The 24,985-nt window shown below is 55.3% G+C and overlaps 2 protein-coding genes across 3 annotated transcripts in view; one reads left to right on the top strand and one right to left on the bottom strand.

Moving 5' to 3' along the window:
* CUL4A (cullin 4A) overlaps positions 1 to 8,899 on the bottom strand; it is a 31,935-nt gene extending 23,036 nt beyond the window's left edge. Inside the window, exons 1-2 of the mRNA XM_003131101.4 lie at positions 8,564 to 8,899; positions 7,876 to 7,991 (exon numbers count right to left, since the gene is read on the bottom strand). Of these exons, the coding sequence (XP_003131149.1) occupies positions 7,876 to 7,991; positions 8,564 to 8,717 (270 nt within the window). The 5' untranslated portion in view covers positions 8,718 to 8,899. The remainder of the gene's footprint in view (positions 1 to 7,875; positions 7,992 to 8,563) is intronic.
* PCID2 (PCI domain containing 2) lies at positions 9,145 to 24,651 on the top strand. 2 transcript variants are annotated; one of them, XM_021065973.1, is made up of 15 exons: positions 9,145 to 9,254; positions 11,418 to 11,507; positions 13,094 to 13,167; positions 14,086 to 14,151; positions 14,981 to 15,022; positions 16,064 to 16,118; positions 16,675 to 16,778; positions 19,753 to 19,828; positions 20,139 to 20,280; positions 21,415 to 21,515; positions 22,560 to 22,633; positions 22,755 to 22,880; positions 23,831 to 23,956; positions 24,014 to 24,015; positions 24,175 to 24,651. In XM_021065973.1, the coding sequence occupies exons 1-15, from the start codon at positions 9,219 to 9,221 to the stop codon at positions 24,384 to 24,386; spliced, it is 1,326 nt and encodes a 441-aa protein (XP_020921632.1). In that variant the 5' UTR covers positions 9,145 to 9,218; the 3' UTR covers positions 24,387 to 24,651. The 2 variants fall into 2 exon arrangements, with proteins under 2 accessions (XP_020921632.1, XP_003131150.1); XM_003131102.4 differs by lacking the exon at positions 24,014 to 24,015 and having other exon boundaries at positions 23,831 to 23,954.

The following is a 24,985-nucleotide window of genomic DNA, read 5'->3' as shown; positions in this document are numbered from 1 at the left end:
TCTTTTCCCAAAAGTCATGAACAAAACCAGCCTCTCATTCAATCCAAATGTGAAATACTAAAAAGAGAAATGCAGTTTTTCTGCTGTGTGTTTTTGAACTATTTTTAAAAAGTATGGGGAATATACAGAATGGAGAAACTTTGAATCTCAAATACTGCATGTCTAAGGGGAAAACAGGGCGACCTCGATTTTTGTAGATACTAAGAAAATGATTACTGCAGAGAGACACAGCAACCCCGACTGCCCAGGCCACGTGCAGTGGCATAAGGTCGCAAGCGCGCCCGCGCCAACGCAGGGAGTCCGAAGCCCACCTTCCCTCGTGCCGTCTCCCTCTCCAGGGAGCCCGCCCGCGGCTGTTTCCACATCCCTGCCTCCTTTCTCCATCTCTCCATGTTCTTATAATTCAGTCAAAGACACACTGTCGTCGTCTTCCTTAAAAAAACCCAAGATAACCTCTTAACAAAGGCTCTGCTCCAGCGGTCAGTCGTTATAGGCGTGCTTGTTACAGAATCAGTTGTGAAAACACTGCATGAAGACAGGGGTTTTCTTTGGTAAGAATCAAGCTAGGCCGGCAGTTCGGGCTCCTTGGAGGACGTCTGAGAACCATTTTCGGAGCTCAGGTCTGGAACTGGGTGTTGGTGTATTCAAAACACTCTTTCCGACTCGTGGCTTTGTGCTGAATTTGTGTGTCCGATTTGGCACACGCTTACTATTCACACGAAGCCCACTGGGATTTATTTTTTAATTGAGAATTTGAGGAGCCTGTGAAACCACTGGCCAAGCCCTGGAGCACCCGGGTTCACCGTGGCCACGTCCTTTCTCCAGGCCTTTTGCTGAGTCACTGTTGGTGTCTTCATGTTACAGGCACCCTGTCACCTCAGAGGACAGGCCAGCCCGCTCCTCCCCGCAGGGCCAGGGAGCTGCAGGACGGTCTGTGCCGCCGGGGGAGCAGCACAGGAGGCTCCTCCACCGTGGGGTCAGGAGGCCCACGGGGACACTCGGAAATGCCTCCTCCCGGCTGGTCCTCGCAGCAAAGGGACAGGAACGGAGGCGCCTGGGTCCGGGGCTTTAGAAGGGTGGAGCTGCCCTCCTGCACCGTGGCCCCTGCCCTCCATCAGCGTCCTCAGGCCACCACGCCCTCCTGCGCTCTTATCTCCATCAGCCAGACAAGTGGTAAAGGTCCCGAGAGGACCTTTCAGGGCTCAGCAGGGACGCCTGCAAGGCCACCACAGGGTGGCAGCTGGGGGGAGGGGGCACCTGGGGGCCGAGGCCTCAAGGGCAAGGCAGGCAAGGCTCCGAGTTACATCGCGAACAAGAGGGAAAACGAAACCAACGGCCCCGGGAAACCACAGCCTGCGGACACGCCCTGCATCTCCCGCAGAGCTGGGGACCTTGGCCGCCAAGGTCCCCATGACTGCTCCAAATGCGACTTGCTCGTCACATGGGGACTCCACCTGCCCCCCAGGTTCCCACCCCCCAGAAACGAGGAAAGAGCAACGTGAAAAATAAATGACTCAGGTCTGAGCGCGGGACCAGCATGAGGGGAGGTTCCCCAGGAAGACTCTGAGGACGACACAGTCCCCAGCCCCCAGCCCCGGGGCCCGAGGCCGGGCATGACGCCCAGGTTCAGAGGACGAAGCTCACCGAGTGCCCAGAGCCACGGAAGGACGCGACCCTTTCTACTGGGCCTGATGCACATGAGGCTGAGTGGTCTCTTTCCATCACTTCGGGATTGAATTCGCTCTAAATTAATTTACTTTCTCAAACTGGCCCCTCGGTGTCTCCCTGTCTCCCATTTTCTGGGCTTTTCCCCATGTGCTGACCACTTTCACCCATCCTCCCTTGACAGCCCCTCGCAGTGGGAGGGTATCACGGGGACAGGTCCTCCCAGCCTTGAGAGGAGCAGCTCGGCTCTTCTCGAGCGCAGGTTCTCCAGGAGCGCCTGCACCTCTGCGTGACAACTAGCGTGACACCAAGACAGCCTTCCCCAAAGCCCTTCTCCAGAATGTCAGCTTCTGTTGTCCCATTAAGCAGACAAGCAGGACTAAGACATACAGATCTAAGACACCAAGAGATAACGCTTTCTTGAGCCAGTTGAGATTTCAGGTCAAAACTCAGGTTTTTAAAAACAGCAAAGGTCTATGCATTCACAATATCCCCCTTCTTGCATTCCAGAGCTTCTCATCTCCGTACTCTGAAGACCCCTTTTTACCAAACAAAATCGAAGTATGAAACAGAGCAGGCAGGCTGGGCAGACAGGCTGGGCCCCCTGGACAGGGAGACGCAAGACCCTTTGGGGAGAGCGAGAAACATCCAAACAGGAAGTTCTCCTTCAAATACTCCCGAACACGCCCGCCAAACAAAGAAAACCTTCCAAGCCTTGGTGAGCACTGCTACTTTCCTATACGCTTCTTGGGCAAAGAATAAACCGCACAGCCCCATTCCAAAGCCCCATGTCAAGGGCACCGTCCACCCCTGCAGAGACCAGCTCGCCAGGGCGCCACTGCCCAGCCCTACCCATCTGCTGCCAGGCCATCTGCGGGCATGGCGCACCCCCCCACGTCCCTGGCCTGGCTGGCGCTTCGGAGTGGCCAGGAGCCTGCCTGAGTCCACACCCCCAACACACTGACTCCACATGGGCCCTCCTGAGTCCCCTGGAGTGGGCGGTGCCAGCCCTAGTGCTCGGGACCTCAGGACACATCCACGGACATCCACAGACCCCAGGTCACCTGGACACAGTGTTTGTGACGGCACCTCACTGGGTGGGCCCAGCAAAGCCCTTCTACTGGGAAATGACAGGCGGTCAGTACCGGGGAGTCAAATCTCCAGCAGAAGAGCAAGAAGCAGCCCTGGCTGTGAGAGAGAACAGTTTATTACATTCAAACCTAGGAGAGTTCAGGCTCTTGCTGGGACTCCCGCCTGGTCCCAGGTCCCAGGAAAGGAGCGAGGCTCACTCTTCTGCCTGGAACAGTGTACGAGGGACAGTTTCCCAAGCACTGCACCCCAGGCTCCGAGCGGCAGACGCAGACAGGCACTGACCACTTGGGCCTCCCACACCCAGCATTCGGGCTGCAGAGCATGGGTCCTTGAGCTGAGGCCGGGGTCTGCAAGACGCAGGCCGGAGGGGAGACTCAGCCAGAGAGGGGCCTGGAGGTGTCCGAGGGGTCTGCAGGGCCCCCTCCAAGTGTCCAGCGGAGCACTGGGCAGGGAGAGAACCAGCAAAGTTCGAGCCCACAGGGCCTGGTGCTCACACACTCCCTCCCATCAGTCGGGCGAGGGCGGCAGGACGCGGGCAGGTCTGGCTGGGCAGTGGGGTGAGGAGCCCTGGCCCAGACTCCACCTCGGCAGGCCTTAAAGACAGGCCTCCAATCGGTCAAACTGCCGCCACGGGACCTAACCACGACCAGAAGGAAGCTCAAGAACACCCGCAAGAACATGAGAGCATCTACCGCCCCGTCAAAAAGGACGAAGCTGCATCCAAAGTTGTCAGACATGCCAAGAAACCAGGAGAAAACACCAGTCAGTCCATAACAACCTGGAACTGAGAGATGCCGGAGCCAGCAGACAGGGACCGTGGGGCCCTGACGGTGCTCCCCGTGCTGGGAAGTCAGAGAGGGACGTTACCGCCAAGGCTCAAGGTGAACCCCGCAGAGAGAAAACGACCCCGGGCGGGATTAACGGCAGATTCGACGGCGCGGAAGATCAGTGACCTTAAGGCAGCGGGCCAGCCGCGTAGGTCTGCATCCACCAACACGGTCTGGAGCGGACCCTCTTTCCATGAAGAAAGCCCACGTGGCTTCGCTGGGGAATTCGCCCAGACATTTAAGGAAGAAACAACACCAATTCTAAACAAAGTCTCCTAGAAAATGAAAAGAAAAGAGTATTCCCAACCTATTTTATGAGGCCAGCGTTACTGACACCGAAGCCAGCTGCAGCCGTTACCAGAAAACAATACGTCAATGTTATTCTCTGCAATCACAGAGGCAAAAAAACACAAAATGCCAACAAACTGAGTCCGACACTACACCAAAAGAAGATACACCATCACCAAGTAGGATTTATACCAGAATGAAAGACTGGCTTAACATCTGAGAAATCAATCCATGTCATTAACTAAAAAACAAAAATCGTAAGACCATCGCAACATTTGCAGAAGAATTTTGTCAGAATTCAACAAGTATTTCTGATAAAAACTCTTAGGAAACTACCACGAACCGAAAGCAACTTCCTTAGCCTGCTAATGGGTATTTGTGGAAAACCCACAGCTGGCATCACACTCAACAACGAAAGACTGAAGCTTCCCCCGAGGGCAGGAACAGACAAGGATGCCTGCTTTTCCCAGTTCCATCAACCCTTGCCCTGGAGGCGCTAAACTGTGCAACGAGGCCAAGAGAAGAAAGGCAAGCGGAGGAGAGAGAGAGGCCCTGCTCACAGGCGACGCGCTGGGCACAGACAGTCAATGGGGTCCAAAGAAGCTACTGGAACTACGTGGAATGAGCAGGACAGCAGCACACAAGATCAATATGTAAACTCATCCGTGTCTATACACTGTCAAGAACCACACGTTCAGGGTTCCACTGCCACTTATAACACGGGCACAAACGGGGAATGCTTTTGGGATAAACGGCACAGAGGATACGCCAGGCCTGTGCACTGGGACCAGAAATTGTGGAGACCAAGGCCCACGGGGGCGGGGCTGTCCTTTGCAGTACTGGCGAACTCAGTGCCGTGAGACAGCAGTTCTCGGAGCTCCTGTCGTGGCTCAGCAGTAACAAACCCAACTGGTATCCATGAGGATGCAGGTTCGATCCCTGGCCCTGCTCAGTGGGTTAAGGCTCCACCGTTGCCATGAGCTATGGTGCAGGCCGGCAGCTGTCGCTCTGATTCCACCCTTAGCCTGGGAACCTCCTCATGCCATGGGGTGGCCCTAAAAAGAAAAAAAAGAAAAGATACAGCTGGAGGGCCTAGGCTCCAGACTTTGAAACTTATTACACGTCCAGACAATGACTTTGGACGAAGGACCAAAAGCAGTTCCCCGGGGGAAAGACAGACGCCTCGACACATGGCACCTGACCCACTGGACATCTGCGGGGAAAGCCACAAACCTGTAACTTAGATTTATACCTCACAACAGGCATTCACCTCAAAATAGATGACAGACCTCAATGCAAAACTCCAAACTCTAAAATGTGCAGATGAAAAGACAAGGAAAAACTTTTACTGCCTTAGACTGGGCAAAGACTTCTCAGAAAGCCACTAAAAAGCACAATCCATAAAAGACTTCATCAACATTGAAAACGTCTGCTCTCTGAGAGCCAGAGTTCAGAAAATCCAAACACAAGCTACAAACTGGGAGACCATTTTTGCAAGGCAAATACCTGGTACAGGACCTGCACTCAGAACACAAAATAAACTCAAACACTCAGTAACAAGAAACAGGAGCAAAACATTTGGACACACACTCACTAAAGAAGGTACAGGAATGGCGGTGGGCACAGGAAAAGTTGCTGAATGCCATCAGGGAATGCACAGAAAGCCACAGCGAACTTCCTCTACGTGTCTACAAAATGAGCAAAAATCAAACAGACTGACTACACCAAACGCTGGCAAGGACACAGCAGCTGCAATGCTCCCGCACTCACACCTGGCAGAGGGGCAAAATGGCGAAGCATTTTGAAAAAGTGCAAAAACGTCTTGTAAAGTTAAGTATACACTTTCCACATGACTCTGAGAACCTACTTCTCGACACTTACGCAAGAGAAATGAGATTTTTGCCCACACAAAGGCTTATCTGTTCATGTTTCCAGCAGCTTTACTCATGACAACCAGAAACCGTAAACCCAGATGTCCCTTAAATCAGCGTAACCGACTGTGGTCGCCAGAGTCACAGCCGCACCAACCCCACGAGCGCTGTCCTAGGCGGAGGGAGCCAGGCACAAACGACTGGGAAGTGCCTGCTTCCCCTGCGATGAGAGCTGGAAAGGGTAAAACAGGCCGGGTAGAAAGCAAATCAGTGAGGTCAGGGACTGGGGTGAGGGAGGGCAGTGAGGTCAGGGACAGGGGTGAGGGAGGGCGGTGAGGTCAGGGACGGGGGTGAGGGAGGGCGGTGAGGTCAGGGACGGGGGTGAGGGAGGGCGGTGAGGTCAGGGACGGGGGTGAGGGAGGGCGGTGAGGTCAGGGACGGGGGTGAGGGAGGGCGGTGAGGTCAGGGACGGGGGTGAGGGAGGGCGGTGAGGTCAGGGACGGGGGTGAGGGAGGGCGGTGAGGTCAGGGACGGGGGTGAGGGAGGGCGGTGAGGTCAGGGACGGGGGTGAGGGAGGGCGGTGAGGTCAGGGACGGGGGTGAGGGAGGGCGGTGAGGTCAGGGACGGGGGTGAGGGAGGGCGGTGAGGTCAGGGACGGGGGTGAGGGAGGGCGGTGAGGTCAGGGACGGGGGTGAGGGAGGGCGGTGAGGTCAGGGACTGGGGTGAGGGAGATGCTGAATTCAAGGGGGCCTCAGGGAACTCTGGATGATGGAAACACCCACTGTGGTCCCCAGTGTGCTGCTGGTTAGACTGTGGGGTACACCTGCTAAAACTTAACAAACTACATATTTCTACCTTATTAAAGGTGATTAAAACACCAAAAACTCTAAGGATGGTTATACAACTATAAATACAATAAAATTCAAAGAGTTTAAAAAAAATACAATAAATTCACACAAACTTGTGACAAAGAAGGGACATATGTCCCTCAAATTGTCAACGTTTTCTTTGGGTGGTGGGAGAATAGGTGATTTTTTTTTTTTTTTTTTTTTTTTTTGCTTTTTAGGGCTGCACGTGGGACATACTTGAGTTTCCAGGCTAGGGGTCAAATTAGAGCTGCAGCTGCCGGTCTACACCACAACCACAGCAACACCAGATCCAAGCTGTATCTGCAACCTACACCACAGCTCACAGCAACGCCGGATCCTTAACTCACTGGGCGAGGCCAGGGGTCGAACCCACAACCTCATGGTTCCTAGTCAGATCTGCTTCCGCTGCACAACAACGGTTTCTAATTTTGTTGGTTTTCAATTGTTTTCCTTGTATTTTTTATAGTTTCCATAATTTTACAATGTAATCACTTACAGAAAAAGAAAAAACTTAAAATCCAAGTCTCCTAATAGAAATTGTACTGTCATTACCTAAAACGTGGGTGATATTAGGCCCAGCTGACAAATTGTTAGTCTTTAAGATACCAGAAAAGAAAAACCAGTCTGCTTGTAAGTGGAATATCCAACCGTGAAACATACTTTCGACCATTTTTTCTTATGTTAGAACAAGAACATCATTAATTTAAATCAAATGAAACAAAACCTGTTTGCACATTTTAACCGCAATAATTAATCACAAAGTACAATGAAGACAGGGAAAATCTACAAGTGAAACTGTCATGAGAATTTTATATATAACGTAACTTGGAATTTTAATAACATTTGCTGCATATTTGGAAAACAGAGTCGCATGGCTCACAGAAACATATGGCTTTCCTGTGATGAATTAACTTTAAATGCCTTTCTAGACAGTTGAAGCCTGAAAAGAAAATAAAAATCCCACAAGCGCCAAAACCCGAAAATCCTCCTTGACCCTGGGGACGTCCTCTCGCAGAACTCCCACTGTTTCTGCCGGAGGCCTGTACTTGGATTTCTAGTATTTCCTTCGCTGAGACAATACTGAGGCCCACGGAATCCGCACCCGTGTCACATTTCGTGGAAGTGCACAACCGTGTGGTTTGGACAGCTGCAAAAAACGGTAAGTGAAAAACAAGATGCTGGCCCCCAGGCCTGGACGTTCTCCCTGAAGAAATTAGGTGAGAATCCTAAGGAGCCCCGCTGTTTGCAAAGGTGGAGTCTTACCTGGTAGAGCTCTTCCAGGTTGTATCTGATGGAGGTACTACTCTGTATGGCTTTCACCGCCTCGTGAAGCTTGTGCCAGGTGTCCTGAGTGTAGTTATCAGGCAACTTCGGTCTGTCTGTAAATCCAGAGACAGTGAGTGGGGAAGGGCATCATGCCAAGAGTCACACACCTTAAAAAAAAACTCTACAAAAAAGGACTCAAAGACACCTAGGTGACGAATACGGGCAGTAGCTCTTCCCCAAAGGAAGCACTGTGTTTACACCTTCCTTGGCTTAGAGACTATGTGACCACAATGTCTCTCTTTTGCTGGGTAAATACTTGCAGTGTTGATACTTAGGACACACACATGTAGTCTTCTAAGTAAGGAGACGTTACAAATAAACAAACATGGAATAGTTAAGCCCCGACCAGATTTAAAGTTGAGTTAAATTACTCAACGTCGGGAGGGAGGTCTGTGTGGGACGAAGACGCTTGCTCCCAGATAACGACAGTGACAGCGGAGAAAGTAATTAAATTAAGCGACATCACCCAGCGCTTCAGGGGCTGCCACTCGTTCTGGCTCGGCCTCGCCAACCACGACACCTGCGCTGCTTGGCCGAACTTAACTCCAGCCGAACCCTCCGTCCCGACGACACAGCCGCGGAGGGAAAGCGACCCCCGCCCGCCCCGCCGCGGCCCCGCACCCACCTCGGAAATTCTTGATCACGAGCTTCTTGGAGCCGCCGCTGCCCCCGGGCTTGGAGGTGACGGCGGCGGCGGCGAGGGACGCGGGCTTGGTGAGGCCGTTGGTGTGCCCGACGAGCGCCGAGAAGCTGCCCTTCCTGGGGGTCTCGTCGGCCATGGCCGCGGCCGCAGCGCCCCGCCCGGGCCTCCGCCCGCGCCCGCCTGTCCGCTCCCCCGGCTGCGCTCCCCGGTCCGGCCCGGCCCGGTCCAACCGCCGGATCCCGACGCCGACCGCGCGCCTCAGGCCTCGGGAGCGCGCCGGACCCCGACCCGACCTGACCCGGCCCGACCCGGCCCCGAGCTCGCGGGCGCCGCAGTCCGCTTCCGCCGCGGTCCGTGTGGAACCTCGCAGCAGGCGAGCGGCCGGCGGGCCTGGGCACCTGGGGCGCGGACGAGGCGGCCTCGCGAGCGGTTCGGGGAGTCGCAGCGCAGCCCCCAGCCCGCCTCAGCCCGGGCGCGCCGCCATGCCGGCCCGGGGCTCGCGTTCCCGCGCACAGGCTGCCTCCGGAACCAAGGTGCGCGGAGGGCGGGGGGCGCGGGGCCGGGACGGACCGCGGCCCGGAAGTGACGCAAGCAGGCGGCGACGGGCGCGCAGCTCCGCCGCACTGCAGGCGCGGCCATGGCGCACATCACCCTCAACCAGTACCTGCAGCAGGTAACGTTCGCCGACCATCGGGCCCCCTGCCGGTTGACCTCCCGCTTCCCTGAGCTGCGGCCCGGAGCGGGCTGGGGCCCGGGCGGGTCCGTTCGCCGGCTGCGCCGGAGCCTTTGGCCGCCAGACGGGAAGCAGGCGCCCTCACCGTGTACCCTGGGGGCTCGGGAGCCCCGGCGGCCGTGCCCTCAATTCAGGGGCGTGTGGGGACGGGGGACAGGCAGTGGTGGATGTAGGAGCCGGGGAAAGCAAGTGGTTCGACTGCAAGGGGGTTCTGTGTTGGCGCTCGGCGTACCTATGTCCTTTGGGATTTGTGTCTCTGAGGAGTTTTGTCTAAACAGGCTCCAAATGCAACGGGAGAGCGCAAATATGTTTTTGTGGATTCGAAGCTTGTAGTCTTTCCCCTGAGCCATGCTATTTCGCAGAACTAGAACCGTGGTAATCAGGACAGGGAAAGGGGGAGAGTGGGTTTTTAGAATATATGGAGACATTGCGGAGACTTGGTGAATAAGGCTGTGTGGTTGGAGAACAAACAGGAAGGAATTAAGAATGATTCCCAGGTTTCCAGCTGGGCAACACGTGAGCAGAACTGATTGGGAAGGAAAAATAAGTGTAGTTTTGGCCGTGTTGAGTTGGAGGCATCTGTTGACAACCAAGCCAAGCTATCTCTTTGGCAGTTGAATATAGTGTAACATGATTGGAACCATTAGTTGTTCAGTTAATTGAGAAAGTTGGTTAAGATAGGAATCATGGGGGAAAAAAAAAACAGATCCATGCTTTTATCTTAACTTAAAGGATATGTTCATTTCCAATCATTTGATTGAGACCTAAGACCTTTTCTTTAAGAACAGGTCTACTTTGGCCTTAGCTTTGCAGAGTTAACATTTTTCACTATCAGTTTTTATTTAAAGTCAAACAAGAACAGAGTTCCCGTCATGGCACAGTGGTTAATGAATCCGAGTAGGAACCATGAGGTTGCGGGTTCCATCCCTGGCCTTGCTCATTGGGTTAAGGATCCAGCATTGCCGTGAGCTGTGGTGTAGGTCGCAGATGCAGCTCGGGTCCCATGTTGCTGTGGCTGTGGTGTAAGCCAGCAGCTGTAGCTCTGATTAGACCCCTAGGCTGGGAACCTCCATGTGCTGCGGGAGCGGACCTAGAAAAGGCAGAAAGACAAAATAAATAAAGTCAAACAAGAACGCAGACATTTGAGATGTACAAAAATTTGTCATTTTTTGACAATTTTTTTTTCTTTTAGGGCCGCACTTGTGGCATATGGAAGTTGCCAGGCCAGGGATTAAATCAGAGCTGCGGCTGCTGGCCTACACCACAGCCACAGCCACAGCCACATTATCTCTGGATCCTGAACCCACTGAGAGGCCAGAGATGGAACCTGCATCCTCAGGGACACTCTTGGGTTCTTAACCCACTGAGCTACAACAAGAACTCCAGATAAATATTATTTTAAAATGTCATTTGGTTTGCTAGTTATAAATCATCTGCCATTACCCAGGCCTCCAGTATAGAAATATATAAAGTCAAAGTCTCCTCGCTCCCCCACCCCCCTGCCCAGCTCTCACCATACTGGCCAGGGGTCAGCTGGTGTGGCATGGGGCCCTGCATTTGTTCCTGTGCTAACATGCCACACAACTAACTTTGCAAAATCGACAAAAAGCATATTGTGGACACTTTTCCACATTGCTCTAAGTAGGTGTACGTGATTCTCACGACACTCAGTACCCTGCTGTGTGACCGTGACGTTTTATTTTGTCACTATCTTTCCCTTTTTATTTTATGTGAAGGTTGAATGAAAGCTCTCTGCATTTTGGATATATGTGGTTTTCAAGCTTTTTTTTTTCTTCTTCTTCATAAGCTGCATAAGTGGATTTTCAAATGTTTGTTAGCATGGCTGAATAAAATTAGAATAATCCACTTTCATTAAAAAGCAAGTAATAAACACTGGCTTGTTCCACTTTTTCACTTTTTGCCTTCAGATCACATCTTAAGATGTAGTGATTGTGCGCTAAGGAGAGTGCTGACTTGTATCTGGATTATTCTCACTCCCCCAGAGTAGGGGAAGTGAAGTGCAGGGTATATGCTGTGTGTTGTCTAGATTCTGTTGGGATAGATGTTTTGTCCTCATAGCTCTTCTCTTTTCAAACACTTCAGGTGTACGAAGCAATTGATACCAGAGATGGGGCGTCTTGTGCAGAGCTGGTGTCCTTCAAGCACCCTCATGTTGCCAACCCACGGCTTCAGGTCAGTGGAGGGGCCATGCACATGGTGTCCCAGGGCGCTGCAGGGTCACCAGCTTCCTAAGAGAAGGAAACTAATGTCACCACTCCTCTCTGAAACGTGCGGAGTTCCTTGACGATTCGTCTGATTCTAGGCCACTTGCTGAACCGTAGCTGAACACCAAGTCTCAGAGACTGTCCTGAGACACACGCTCATTTTCCTGCGTTTACTTTCCACAACACCTAACCTCTCTGGGGTTCAGAGAAGTGCAGGAGCACGGTGAGGTCATCCAGTGGACAGGCCTGTCGTCCCCAAAGCCCAAAGGTGGTTCCTGTGACTGTGAGCGAGGTTTTACTGGGGCAGAGCCATGCCCACTGCTTCCCGCCGGCAGTGGGGCTGCCTTCCACAGGGCACAGCTGGGGAGGTGGGCAGTGGCCAGAGGCCTACAGAGCTGGCACCGTTTCCTGGCTGGCCTTCTGTAGAAACACCTGCTAGGGCCCTGCTCTGAACTCACATGTCATTGATTTAGAGGATAAACGGTACCCAAGCAATAGCTTCCTAGAAAATGTTGCTGACATCTCGTAACTGCCCGTTTCCTCACTGATGCCCATGATGACGTTGGAGCGTGTTCCTGCCCGAGGAGCTTAATCCCTCTTTTGCGAGGAAAGGGAGATTCTACCTTGGTGGCTCTGTGTGGCAGCATATGGACTGCACCTCAGACACGTAAACCAGTTTCTGGAGTAGAAGGAGGCGTGTCTTGGCTTAAAAGTTTCCTCGGTCTTTCCAGTGTGCAGCCAGCATTGGAGACCATTGCTCTGAATGGATGGGACTCGGGCTTAGCCTGCTGGCGGGTTGCCCTGGTGCACGTCTGCAGCCCACTGGAGACTTGAGGCTGGTCCCTTCGTTAAAAAACTTCGTCAGCCTTCCATCTGTTGGTCCCTTCCCTGGTGGCCGTTGGCTGACCGTTGAGTCGGGGACGGCGGAGGCGGATCTTTCTCGTGTTGTCACTGTTCCTCTCGATCTTAGGGACACAGATATGCTTGCTGTGTGGGTGCGGGGTCGTGGAGGCCCTTTTAAATGCATTGTGTTGATGACCCATCAGGATGCCCGTGTTGCCTAAGGTCTGGCCCCTGAGAAGGAAGGGAGAGGTAGAAGGAAATGTCTGCTGGTCTCACGAGACCCAGAGAGGGGCGATGGCACAGAGGGGCGGTTCCTCCACCCCCGCCAGCCAGGCTTCGTCTCTGGGTCGCCCAGCCTCACGCAGGGGACGCGCTCTACCCCTCGCTTGTTAGGTACATGGTAGCTGCTTAATAAACCTTTTTTGACTGACTGGCTGTTAAATATTATTAAGATATATTAGGATATACAAATGCGACTGGAGTGGTTCCTGGTCCGCGGCAGACGAAACAGAGCCCGTTCGTCTTTTGCCCCGTATGTAGGTTGGGCTGGAGAGAGGCGTGGGGGTGACAAGCCCTCTGCTGGGAAGGGAACGCCGTCAGCTTAAAGTGCAAAGACTCGGGAACAAAAGCGTGTCTAAATTTCTTTCTACGTAGTACATTCTTTCCATCCCAAGTAATTTTATTTTTTCCGTCTTTCTTCTTCTCATTTAGTTAGCGTCTCCAGAAGAGAAGTGTCAGCAGGTTTTGGAACCTCCTTATGATGAAATGTTTGCAGCTCATTTAAGGTAAATCTGTGGATGAGCCAGGAAAGCAGGTGAATCTGGCAGTTGCTGAACTGACAGGCACTGGCTTGTTTTTCTGAGCATCATCGCATGTTTGAAGCAGTGAAAAATTTCTTTGGAAAAGGGAGAAATGTTTGTAATTTCACTGTGATAAAACCTACGAAAATCTTAAGCTTAAAATACTTGAAAATTATAATAAACCTTTTCGTTTCCAGGATCATGTATGTTTTTAAAACTTGAAGTGCAGTTGTGATGCTGAGTCTTCTGTGTAATGCTATGAAAAGCATCCTGCTGGCTGAACAGTAGTCTTTGTTCACTAGGGTAGAGAGCTTACATTTTTCTCATGGAAACATCTGTCTGTAACCTCTTTGCCCTACTGGGAAGGACACTGGCGGGGAGCAGACGAAATGCTGCTCTCTGGGCACAGGCAGGGCTGCTCTTTTCTCCTCCACAGCCTGGCCTCCGCTCGCCCTTCCGCCTGTGTTTCTCTGGCCTCCCAGAGCCGGCGGGCTCAAGGTGGAGCAGGCCTGGGGGCCCTGGGAGAGCTCTGGGACGGTTCAGGGCACACTGTGTTCCTGGTAGCACCATCCTGGCTCTGCGCCAGGCAATGAGCTTCCAGAGCTGGGGAGGGGCCGCCAACATGGACTTTGCGCCAGGCATCTGTCAGGGCAGCCTTGCCTGGGGAGGCCGAGTCCTGGTGGAACCTGCAGCAGGGCTTCCTCGGACGTGGAGGAGCAGGTGGGATTTCCTCTCATGCGGGGGTGGCCACTTGTGCTTCCTCTGTGCTCTGCCGAGCAGGGGCTCCACCTCCCCCAGGCTCCACTGAGAGCAGGGCCCAGTGATGGCGTGCGGCCCAGTCACGTCTGGTGCCCAGCACGGGCGCCCCGACCCCGGCCTCAGGCTCCTCTGCTTCCTTTCCAGGTGCACGTACGCAGTGGGCAACCACGACTTCATTGAGGCCTACAAGTGCCAGACCGTCATCGTGCAATATCTTTTGTCATGTGCACCTGTGTAGCGTTTAACAGATACAGTGCGTTACCTGGGGGTTAGGAACTTGAGGGGGGGCCAGTTTTACTCATAGCTTTAGGAAGAAGGAATTGAAACCTGCTGGAAGAGAAACTCAGCTGTTTCATTCAGGTGCTTAGAGTTAGCGTGGACGCTGGCCCCGTCTCAGCCCAGGAGGAGGGACACTGGTTACGATTAAGGACTGTGTTTAACTCCGTGGTGGCGGGGAGTGTTTTGTGGCCTTTAAAGCCTTCAGTGCAGCACAGGGGCACTTACTTGCGGTCGCGGGGACCCTGATACCTAAGCAAGCCTCGTGGCCGAGGCCCTCATCCGTGACACTCTGGTGTCCGTGTCCCCAGACCCCAGGTGCTCGCTGTTTCCCCACCCATCTAACACTCACCGAAGAGCGTCGTCGCTGACCAGCTGAGGCGCCTTTGAATTCAGGAGTTCTGTAATCGGTGAGGTAAACGTCCCATCCCAGATTCTAAAGTGCGTCACACATAATGCGTCATCGTCTGGGCTCAGAGGAGCTTAAAAAGGTGTGAAGTTGTCCGTTTTAAAAAATCTCAGCAGTAGTCTCTTGCCGTGGGGAAAAGGCGTATGAAGTAAGAGCATTCGCTGTGCTTCTGCCTAGTGAGACTGGGGTCCTTGTGCCGTGGGCTTATGTGTTCTTGCCCTTGCAAAACCAGCTCAGTGACGCGCACACGACGTGGCAGCATCGGCCCGCTCCACCCAGAGCCCCAGCTCTTGGTTCTTCTCCCGTGTCTACCATTGCTTGAATCTTTATGTCCGACTTTCCTTAACACAGCACATCATTCCTACGGGCATTTCAGGCCCACAAAGAAGAAAACTGGTGAGTATGAACCGAAACAGCTGGGACTTAGCAAATGGCTTTCTTCTGTTTAGAAAGCAGAACCTCTTAAAAAAATGTATTCTCAACGTGGGGGTTTGTGTTGTGGTTCAGTGGGTTTAGAACCCGACATAGTGTCTGTGAGGATGCAGGTGTGATCTCTGGCCTCACTCAGTGGGTTGAGGATCTGGTGTTGCCGTGAGCTGCGGTGTAGGTGCAGATGCGGCTCAGATCTGGCGTGGCTGTGGTGTAGGCCGGCAGCTACAGCTCTGATCCAGCCCCTGGCCCAGGACCCTCCACGCGCTGCAGGTGCAGCTGAAAAAAGACAAAGAAGTTATTCTCAGTCAGCGTGTGTTGTGTTTCCTGGGTTGGTGTTTAGATATGACACCGGAGAACATCAGCACAGATAACGGAGTTTTAATAGTCAGTGTGGACTTAAATGGCGCTTCAGCCGCATTGTTTGCAGTGTGTTTCTACAAATAGGAAGTGTCGTTTTTATTTCAGCCCTTCCAGGCCCCCAAGTATTTATCAAGTTTTTTTTTTTCCTTTAATTGTGAATTCCGAACTTATGTTTGGTTTTAAACTTGGGTAAAAGATATAGGTCAACTGCAGTTCACTTGGGTGATGGAATATATAATAATTGGGTCCTTTTAATTCCTTGATAAATTAATTACTTTGTGGTCTATTAACAAGTCTAGGTAAATACTGACATTTTGTTTAATGAAATTGAAGGCTTGCAAATACCTTTTACTAAGAAAAGGATAAATAGGAAAAAGCTCCTTTTTACGTGCAGTTCTGAAGTTGTTTGATGACGCCCTGCCCGTTACACACCTTGGCCCAGCTCAGGGAGTCTGAGCACGGCTGACCTCACTGTCTGGGTCGGGGCGGGAGCTGCAGGACGGAGCGGTCCTGGGCCAGTGTGGCGAGGGGCCGCCAGGCCGAGGTCAAGGCCTGTGGGGAGGGAGACGGCCATCAGGGTAGTGGCCCTGGGGTGACCGTCCTGCAGACACAGCTTCTGACCTCGGAGCCTCTTCTCGCCCGCAGGGCTCTGCCTGTCATGTACGCCGTGGCCCTTGACCTCCGAATATTTGCCAATAACGTAAGTTCTGATCCCGTCACTATTGATGAAACCCAAACTCAGGATCCATCTGTTGCTCAATTTCATGTCAGTTTTTTAAGACGCGTTGGGGACGGGCTGGTGGCGTCCGTGTGGCTGGCGGCAGGGGGTGGCCTGCCTCACCGGTTCCACCTGGACGTGGACCCAGGCCGCAGCCGAGCTGGCTCGGGTTAGAGGAGGCGAAGGTCCCCACCTAGGGGGCTGTTCCCCTGGGGGTCGCCGCAGCCCTGCTTGACTCTGGGCCGAGCGCTCGGTGACTCCTGGTTGGGCCCGCGCCCGTCCGGCGCCATCCCGAGGAACACGAGGTACACGTGTTGCAGGCCAGGGCTTGGGGGCCTGGCAGCGTGAGCTGGTTGAGGAGGGGCTGGGTTTGCGGGCGAGCAGCACAGGCTGCGGGCGCCTCGTTTCGAGACGTAGCCCAGACCCAGCGGCCGCGCCTGCACCTCGTGCTTCTCAGCACCTGCTGGCTGCCTGGCGACGGTCGTCTGAAGCGAGGGGTCAGAGGAAGTAGAGAGAACGGCTCCCCCACCTTCCGCAGGCGGATCAGCAGCTGGCAAAGAAGGGCCGGGGCAGAGTCGGGGACATGCTGGAGAAGGCGGCCGAGCTGCTCATGGGCTGCTTCCGCGTCTGCGCCAGTGACACGTGAGTGCCCTTCGTGGCCAGGGACCGTCCTGGGGCACAAGGCTCCTGCATCCGGGCTCTCTCCCCTCCCCGGGGCCCCTTCTGCTCCAGCCTCTGCTGCGCCCTGCCCTCTCTGGGGGCCACTTTTCTGGGCGCGCCATTTGTTAGCGCTTCAAAGACCCTCCCTTCAGGGCCCCCTCTCCAGGGCACGGCTGGCGCTGCCTCTGCCGCCCGGTGCGCCCCTGGGCCCAGGACCTTGACTGACGCGCCGCGGGCTTTTCTCCTCCTGCTCCTCGGGGTTCACTGAGTTTCTGGGATCTCTGAGCTGACGGGTTTTTTGGGGTTTCATTGCATTTTTAAGATTTAACGTTTACATTCATCCTTCAGCCACTTTTCGGCCCTGTTCTCGTTCGCCCTCCTGGACTCCTGCCCCTGTGTGCTCACCTCGGGGCTGTTCCGCGGGGCACTGGGGCCCTGCTTGCTTTCAGTCTTCTTTCCTCTCCTTCGTTCTGGCTCATTTACACTGACCTGCTTTCAAGTTGGCGGCTCTCATCCACCGTTTTTAACTCTGCCGTCGCTTATTCTAGACTTTCCATCCGATTCTACATTAGAGTTTCCATTTTTCCGCCCAAATCCACCTCATTATAAAATCATGGCTACTTGTTTGGTGGGGAGTTTTAGGAAATTGTAAAGCAAAGGAAAATAAGGTTTTTCCCATGTACACCAACCACGGGTGTTCCCGGGAGTGTTCCAGCTTCTCACACCCTGTCCCTCGGCCCTGGATGGGAGCAGGTCCTCAGTGTCCGGGACCCTTCCCCACGGAGGCCTTCCCGCACCTTGTCCTCTGCCCAGCACACCCCTTCCTGCCCGCCTGCGCTCACTTTGAAGCTGTCGGCCTCTGCTGTGCCTCTCGGCCCCGAACCTCAGAGTTGGGAGTTGGAGAGCTCTCCTTTCACGTGTCCTTGCTGCAGACTGGCCCCTTGCTTGCTGCACCCAGGGGAAGTAACTCCGGGGATGGTTTGATGCCAGGGTCCGCGAGGGCACGCCCGTTGCCCTCACCGTGGTGGCGTTCAGTGAATATTTACCTCAAGGGCGCTTGGAATTCTGTTTGCCTGTGTATTCCTGCAGTGATCTTCCCTGACCTTGGATCTGGCAGTGGTTTTCTTGGTTATGACAGCAAAATCATGAGTAACTAAAGAAAATAGATAAATTGGACTTCCTCAGAACTTGAAACTTTGGTGCTTCAGAGGACACTCTCGAGGAGTTCCCATCATGGCTCAGCGGGAGTGAATCCCACTAGCATCCATGAGGACGCGGGTTCAGTCCCTGGCCTCGCCAAGTGGGTTAAGGATCCGGCGTTGCTGTGAGCTGTGGTGTAGGCCGGCAGCTGAAGCTCTGATTAGACCCCGACAGCTGCCGGCCTGGGAACCTCCATGTGCTGCAGGTGCGGCCTTGAAAAAAAAAGGATACTATTAAAGAAGGAAAAAAGGGACCATAGAACATGGGGAAATGCTTGCAAGAAGTAAGCGTGCTGCTCAGGCTCTGACGGCTCCACAGGAAGAGGGCCGGTGATCAGTGCCCAGAGGCTGCGGGTGTGAGCGCACGAGTCCAGGGGACGGCGCAGTGGCCTGTGGCTGGTCAGCGGGAGACGCACGTGTGTGGGTTGCAGCGGCAGTGGCGGGAGAGGGCCCCTGGGATGTGGCCCCCACAGGACGGTCGCCAGGCCCTCAGGGAGTGTGCAGTGACCGAACGACCCTCGGAGTAGACCCTTGAGACCAAAGCAGCCCCAAGCTGAGACCCGCCTTTGAGAGTTTGCTCTGTCCCGTCTGGGACGGGTCCTTGGCGCTGAGCCAGCCGGTGCTCTCGCTTCTGTTTCACACCCTCTGGGGGCGGCACTGCTGCCCTTCGTCTCTGCTGCTCGCGGCAGGAAAGGACGCCCTGGGGCTGCCGTTGGGCTGAGGCTTGTGCGGGGCACGCACGGGAGCCGGCAGGGATGGCAGAGTGCGGCTGCGTTGTCGCTCCGAGTTCCTGTTCACAGCATCTGAGTGTCAGGAGTGGTCTCCCCAGCTTGTGGCCACGGCTCCTTTCCCCTTTTCCCCTCGGGGGCTCTTCTTGCTGGGGGGAGGGGGGGGCTGGTCTTGGTGTTTCCAGGCCTCCCGCCTCGGCCTCCGGCTGCTTGGCCTCAGGGCCTGCGGTCCCGCTGGGGCAGGGCCGGGACAGACTCGGCTCTGCGTGGCTCTGTGACGCATGGTCGAAACACTCACACAGCAGTGAAGCTAGAGGGGCTGCACCTGGACGCTGTGAACGCCCCACTTCATCCAGCATCGTGTCCTGCACTTGCTCTGCAGCTCTTCCTGGGTCTCCCCTTCTGTCCGTCTGTCCATCTGTTAGTGTTGTGTTGCTCTCTTCTTTTGAGATGTTTCAGAGGTAATTGTGTCCCTCAGTAACTTCTCCCCCAAACATGTCTGTTTCTTGAGTCTTGGGTAAAACCGACAGGCAGTGAGGCCCACAGACCTCAGCTGGAGCCCGGCTGAGCCGACAAGTCCTCGCCCCTGTGTTCCTGGCCCTGCTGAGCTGTAGGGTCCCCTCCTCCCGCCGGGGCAGGACTTTGCTTGTTGTGACACTCACCAGGCCACCCGGCGCGTGCTCCAGGGCGCAGCCGTGCTGTGTTTCATGGCTTCACGATGTCCTGACGTAAAAGTGCTTTTCCCACTTCTCACAGATGCTTTCTAACAGCCTTTACGCAATATGCTGCACACCAGGCCGTTTTCCTCTGCCGGGCCGGGGGGTCACCCCAATGCTTAACTGCTCTTAGAACTCTCCGCATGGTCTCTTCAGTCAGAGAAGACACCTCTCGTGTGATTATGTTATTTCAGGAACGTGACTTCAACTGGGGATCTTATCTCAAGAGAGTGGCTTGTTCGGGACGTTTGTTTTGTGATCTAGACCCAGGATTGTTGCTCTGTAACTGTGTAACTGTAAGCTCTTTCTGCAGCCGTGCTGGCATAGAGGATTCTAAGAAGTGGGGCATGCTCTTCCTGGTGAACCAGTTATTCAAGATTTATTTTAAGGTATTTTCTGTGTGCATGCTGTTTCCCTCTGCCCATCTTCCCGGGAGGCACAACCTTGGCTCCAGCTCCAGACGACAATGCGGGCACAGGGGCCAACGCGGGGAGCAGCCTGGGCTTTCACTCCCAGGCCTGCCGCCCGTGCACACGTGTGCTCTGCGCCCAGAGCTGGGGGTGGCGGGTGGTCCATGTGAGCAGCAGTCGCTTTTGATGCTGTAAATCCTACCTTGAGGAGGCCCTTAGGACCCTGGGGTGACGTGCAGCCGGGCTGTTTTTAGAAACAGTGTTGCACGTCGATTGTTGTTTGTTACAGATCAACAAGCTCCACTTGTGTAAGCCGCTCATCAGAGCCATCGACAGCTCCAACCTGAAAGACGATTACAGCACTGCCCAGAGGGTGACCTACAGGTACTACGTGGGGCGGAAGGCCATGTTCGACAGCGACTTCCAGCAAGGTGCGCCAGCGGCCCTCGCCCTCGTTGCCAAAGGGGAGTGCAGGTGGTGACCGCATCCAGGCTGTCGGTCTTTTAAAATTTTTGAGACTAAGTGGTTACGTGAAGGAACATCCCGTCCGAGGTTTCTTGACCCACCATGGCCTGGGAGGCAGTCACCTGACTCCCTCCTGGGGACGGAGCCATGCATGGCTGCTCTGCGCGCAGCCTGGCCCACGTGCACCTGCCCCGTGGACCTGCCCTTGCGCTGGGGCTTGTGGCTGTGGGTGGCGGGCTGGCGCCACATGAGGGCTGCGCTTTCATGAAATCACGTTCTGGGGCTCGTGGCTTCGGCTTTTTCGAGAACTGGGAGCCGGTTTGGGTGGTTGTTTTTGAACCTTTTGAGTGGCTGGCATGCAGTGGTTCTTTCTGCTGCTTCTCGTGTCCTCAGGCCAGACTGTTTAAACTCACTCCTTCAGTGGTCCCTTGCACGCGAAGCCTTGTGACTTTCAGCCACGCGCGATACGGAAATTGCTTGTCTCTCCTGTGTCGATAGCCTCGGATGCTCTGATAGCAAAAATAACAGCTCTTTCTTAACTGCAGTTTTTTATTCCCTGGGGTCAGACAGACCAACTTGTCATTTCCTTTCACGAAGTCTTTCCCGGAGCCGTGGCTTTCGAAGGAGAGCTTGCCTTGGCTGTCCCCGCCATCTTTTCTTCTTCCCTTAAAATAGCAAAGGCGTAAACGCTTTGAAGGGACTGTCAGCACCCCCAGCAGGGGCTGCATCTGTCTCTCCCTGAGAGTTGGCCCTCGCGTGTCCACAGGTCGTCTGCATCTGCAGATTCAACCAGCCGCAGACCTCGTGGTCCCGTCGTGGTCACTGTGGCAAACGCCCGCGTGTGCGCGGCCGGGCGGCTCAGACCTTCCTTGTTTCAGGGTCAGCCGTACCTTCAGGGGAGTCTCTGAAGGGGTTGCCCTGGGTTTCCTCTCCGTGTTCATCGAGCCGGCTCTTTGAACACCTGACACGGCGCGGGCTGGCGTGCTCACCTTCGCGGCACGCAGCCGTCCTTTCTGGACCCCGTAGGGCCTTTCGCGAGGCGTCGGTGGGCGGGGCCGTGGGCCGCGGCCTGACGGCTACTCTGCCCGGCGTCCCCGCAGCCGAGGAGTACCTGTCCTTCGCCTTCCAGCACTGCCACCGCTCCAGCCAGAGGAACAAGCGCCTGGTGCTCATCTACCTGCTGCCCGTGAAGATGCTCCTGGTAAGGGCTGCCCCGCACGCGGGGCCGAGGGCTTTCTGCACCACGGCAGCTGGTGGTGCTGGGTCCTGTCTGACCCCCAGACAGGGAGGAACAAGCCTTCCTTGCGTGTGACTCGAACCCCTGTGTCCACTGCCGACACTCCCAGGTCCTTCGAGAAAGGCTTTTTGTCTGACTCGAGTTTCACGCGTGGAGGACAGATAGAATAAATGCGTATTATTTCTCTTCCCTCTCAAACTCTCAGCTGATGAAACGGGTGAGCTGAGAAGGGAAAGGATTGGCCCAGCCTGTCTGTGGCTGTCTTACTTGGTCACCAAAAGTTTTTTTTGTTTGTTTGTTTTTTGATGTTTATAAGGAAATGACAAGTGACTCACTAGCAAATTCGTTTACGAAAGCAACCCCAAGGCGATAGAGCTTCCTCTCCTCCCATTTAAAAGTGTTTAAAAATTACCAAAGCACCACACACACGTAGTTAAAACAGCACTAGTTTCGGGCGGCTCGTAAAGGAAAGAGCCGGCGTCCCGTCCCCACTCTGTAGGCACAGCCAGTGGGCTTCCTCAGCTGGTTCTTCTGGAAGCTGTCCCCATTTTCCCATTCGAGCCCTCGCCTTCTCACCTGCCTCCAGGACAGTGACAGAGGCAGGGAGAAGGGCGGGGAGTGGCGTTGTCTGCAGAGGTGTCAGGCTGCTTTCAGTTCCTGTTCAGCTCCTTCAGAAGACGGTCCAAGAAACACAGGTTTCACATTTTGGGGGTGTTTTTGCTTTTGCTCTTTAGGGCCTCGCCCACACACACTGAACTTCCCAGGCTAGGGGTCCAATCGGAGCCAAAGCTGCGGCCTGCACCACAGCTCAGGGCAATGCTGGATCCCTCACCCACTGAGCAAGGCCAGGGGTCGAACCCGCATCCTCATGGAAACGGGTCGGGTTCTGAGCCACAGTGGGAACCCAGGTTGCAAGGTTTTAAAACTCTTTTACTTGATAGGAGTTTCACCAGAGACGATTCTGTTAACAGTATAAGGTTCTTATTCTGGAAAACGACTTCGTCTTAGGGTCACATGCCGACCATCGAGCTTCTGAAGCGGTACCATCTCATGCAGTTTGCTGAAGTGACCAAAGCTGTGAGGTGAGTGTCCCGCTCGCGGGGGCTCCTCAGGCGCAGCGTCGGCAAGGGTGCCTCACGCGGGAGCCGCCTTGCTCCCGCCCGGGGCTTGCTCGTGACCGACCGTGTCCCTCCCGTGGCCCAGCGAAGGCAACCTCCTGCTGCTGAATGAGGCCCTGGCCAAGCACGAGGCCTTCTTCATCCGCTGCGGCATCTTCCTCATCCTCGAGAAGCTGAAGATCATCACCTGCAGGAATCTCTTCAAGAAAGTGTGAGTGCGGGCTCCCGTCGGGGCGCGGCAGAGGAGGCCGACGGGGCCGGGAGGTGGTAGGTTCGATGCCCAGCCTCGCTCGGTGGGCCGAGGACCCAGCGTTGCCGTGGGCTTTGGTGTAGGTCGCAGACGCGGCTCGGATCCCGCGTGGCTGTGGCCGCAGCTCCGATTAGACCCCTAGCCTGGGAGCCTCCACATGCTGCGGGTACAGCCCTAAACACACACACACACGCGCGAAAGTGTAAGTGCAGGGCTCCCTCCTCGTGGGTTTGGCCGCTGAGCCGCCTGCGCTGGGTGCTGAGGTTGGGAGACGGACGCCGTCGTCTGGGCAGGGCTGGCGTCTGAGCAGGTGAGGCTGCCCTGTCCTCTCCTTCTGTGGCCACCGGGGGGCAGCTCGGCCGTGCTGGAGAGGGGCCTGTGTAACAGGTGTCTCACGGCCGCCCCAAGGACCAGGCGTTGCGGGGTTTGTCGGAGCCGCAGGACTGCCTCCCGCTCCTTCGGCGGGAGCCGCTGAGCCTGCGGGAGGCGAGCTCCTCTGCAGCTGTCTGTTCCTCCACGTGGCTCCGGGAGCTGGCTCCTCTCTGAGGCCTGCTCCCGCCAGGAGCTCAGTCAAATCGAGACAAAGCCAGACGCTTTGTGGCTGTGAGGCCCATGCGCATCAAACCTCTAAGACACCGTCTGCCGTCGGGCCCGCCGACCTCAGGGACGGGAGCACGTGGCCGCACGCGCATCGAGGCTCAGGGGAGGCCCAGGAAGACTGACAGGCGTGTTGGTCCTGCAGTCTTTTTCAAGCGGGACATGGGCGGGATGCCTAGACGCTCCTCTGTCCCTGGCGACTCCAGCAGGCGGCAGAGGCTCCTGCCCGCGGAGCGAGCGGCGCCTGGTGGGGCCCTCCTCCCGCCGACGCGGCGCCGGCTCTGTGGGTGACTCCTGTCCCTCTGCGCCTCCAGGTACTTGTTACTCAGGACACACCAGTTGTCCCTGGATGCTTTCCTGGTCGCGCTGAGGTTCATGCAGGTGGACGACGTGGACATCGACGAGGTCCAGTGCCTCCTGGCCAACCTCATCTACATGGTGCGAGGGCGGGAGCTTCTGTGCGGGCGGCTCTCCTGGAACGCGCGTGGCCTCAGCAGGTGTCGCGCGGCCCAGAGGGCCGGGGGGGCGGTGGGCGGCAGCGGCCCCAGGGACCCCCGCATCCGTCCTGTCGGGTGTGCCTCTGCCTCGTCCTCCTGGTGCTGATTGCATGACGGCTGGGGAGCCTGGGCGCGGCCCTGAGCTGTTCCCCTCTCCGCAGGGTCACATCAAAGGCTACATATCACATCAGCATCAGAAGCTGGTGGTCAGCAAGCAGAACCCGTTCCCCCCGCTGTCGACCGTGTGCTGAGCACGGGCAGCCCTCCGGCTCCCGCCGAGAACCACGGCATCTCTGGGCTCGTGTCCCAGGTGCGGAGACCAGATTGGCCAGCCCTCGGGGGACCTCAGCCTCCGTCACCGCAGCCGCGCTAGCCACCCGACCAGAGCGGGAGCCCCGTTGTCGGCTCGCCTGTGGCGGGGGCTCCACAGGGAGGGACGTGGTCTCCAGGGCCACTGGCTTGCTTCTCGTGTGGCTCCTGAAGCTGGCTCCGTAATGCTTTCTGTAAAGGGGCCGTCCCAGTCCTGTGCGGATGGCAGACCCTGTACCCCGGCTTCTGGGGTACGTGTTCTATGTTTATTCTGAGTGTCTGTGTGATCAAAATGCTTCGTTAACTTAATGCCTCTTTTTCAAGTTGAACTTAACTTGATTCAAAATTTCTAGGTTTTGGGAGTTCCCCTCGTGGCTCAATGGTAATGAAGTATCCGTGAGGACATGGGTTCGATCCCTGGCCTCGCTCAGTGGGTTAAGGATCCAGCGTTGCCATGAGCTATGGTGTAGGTCGCAGACATGGCTCAGATCTGACGTGGCTGTGGCTGCAGCTTGGCCGGCAGCTATGGCTCGTGTTGGACCCCTAGCCTGGGAACCTCCATATGCCGCGGGTATGGCCCTAAAAAGCACAAAAAAACAAAATTTCCAGGTTTTCTAGTGCTTTTTCAGAATATGCACATTTCTTCTGTTTATGCAAAACTTA

The sequence above is a fragment of the Sus scrofa genome, chromosome 11, assembly GCF_000003025.6.
Source record: "Sus scrofa isolate TJ Tabasco breed Duroc chromosome 11, Sscrofa11.1, whole genome shotgun sequence".
NCBI classification, from domain to species: domain Eukaryota; kingdom Metazoa; phylum Chordata; class Mammalia; order Artiodactyla; family Suidae; genus Sus; species Sus scrofa.
The sequence above is the reverse complement of the archived record's forward strand: the minus strand, read 5'-3'. Positions and strand labels throughout refer to the sequence as shown.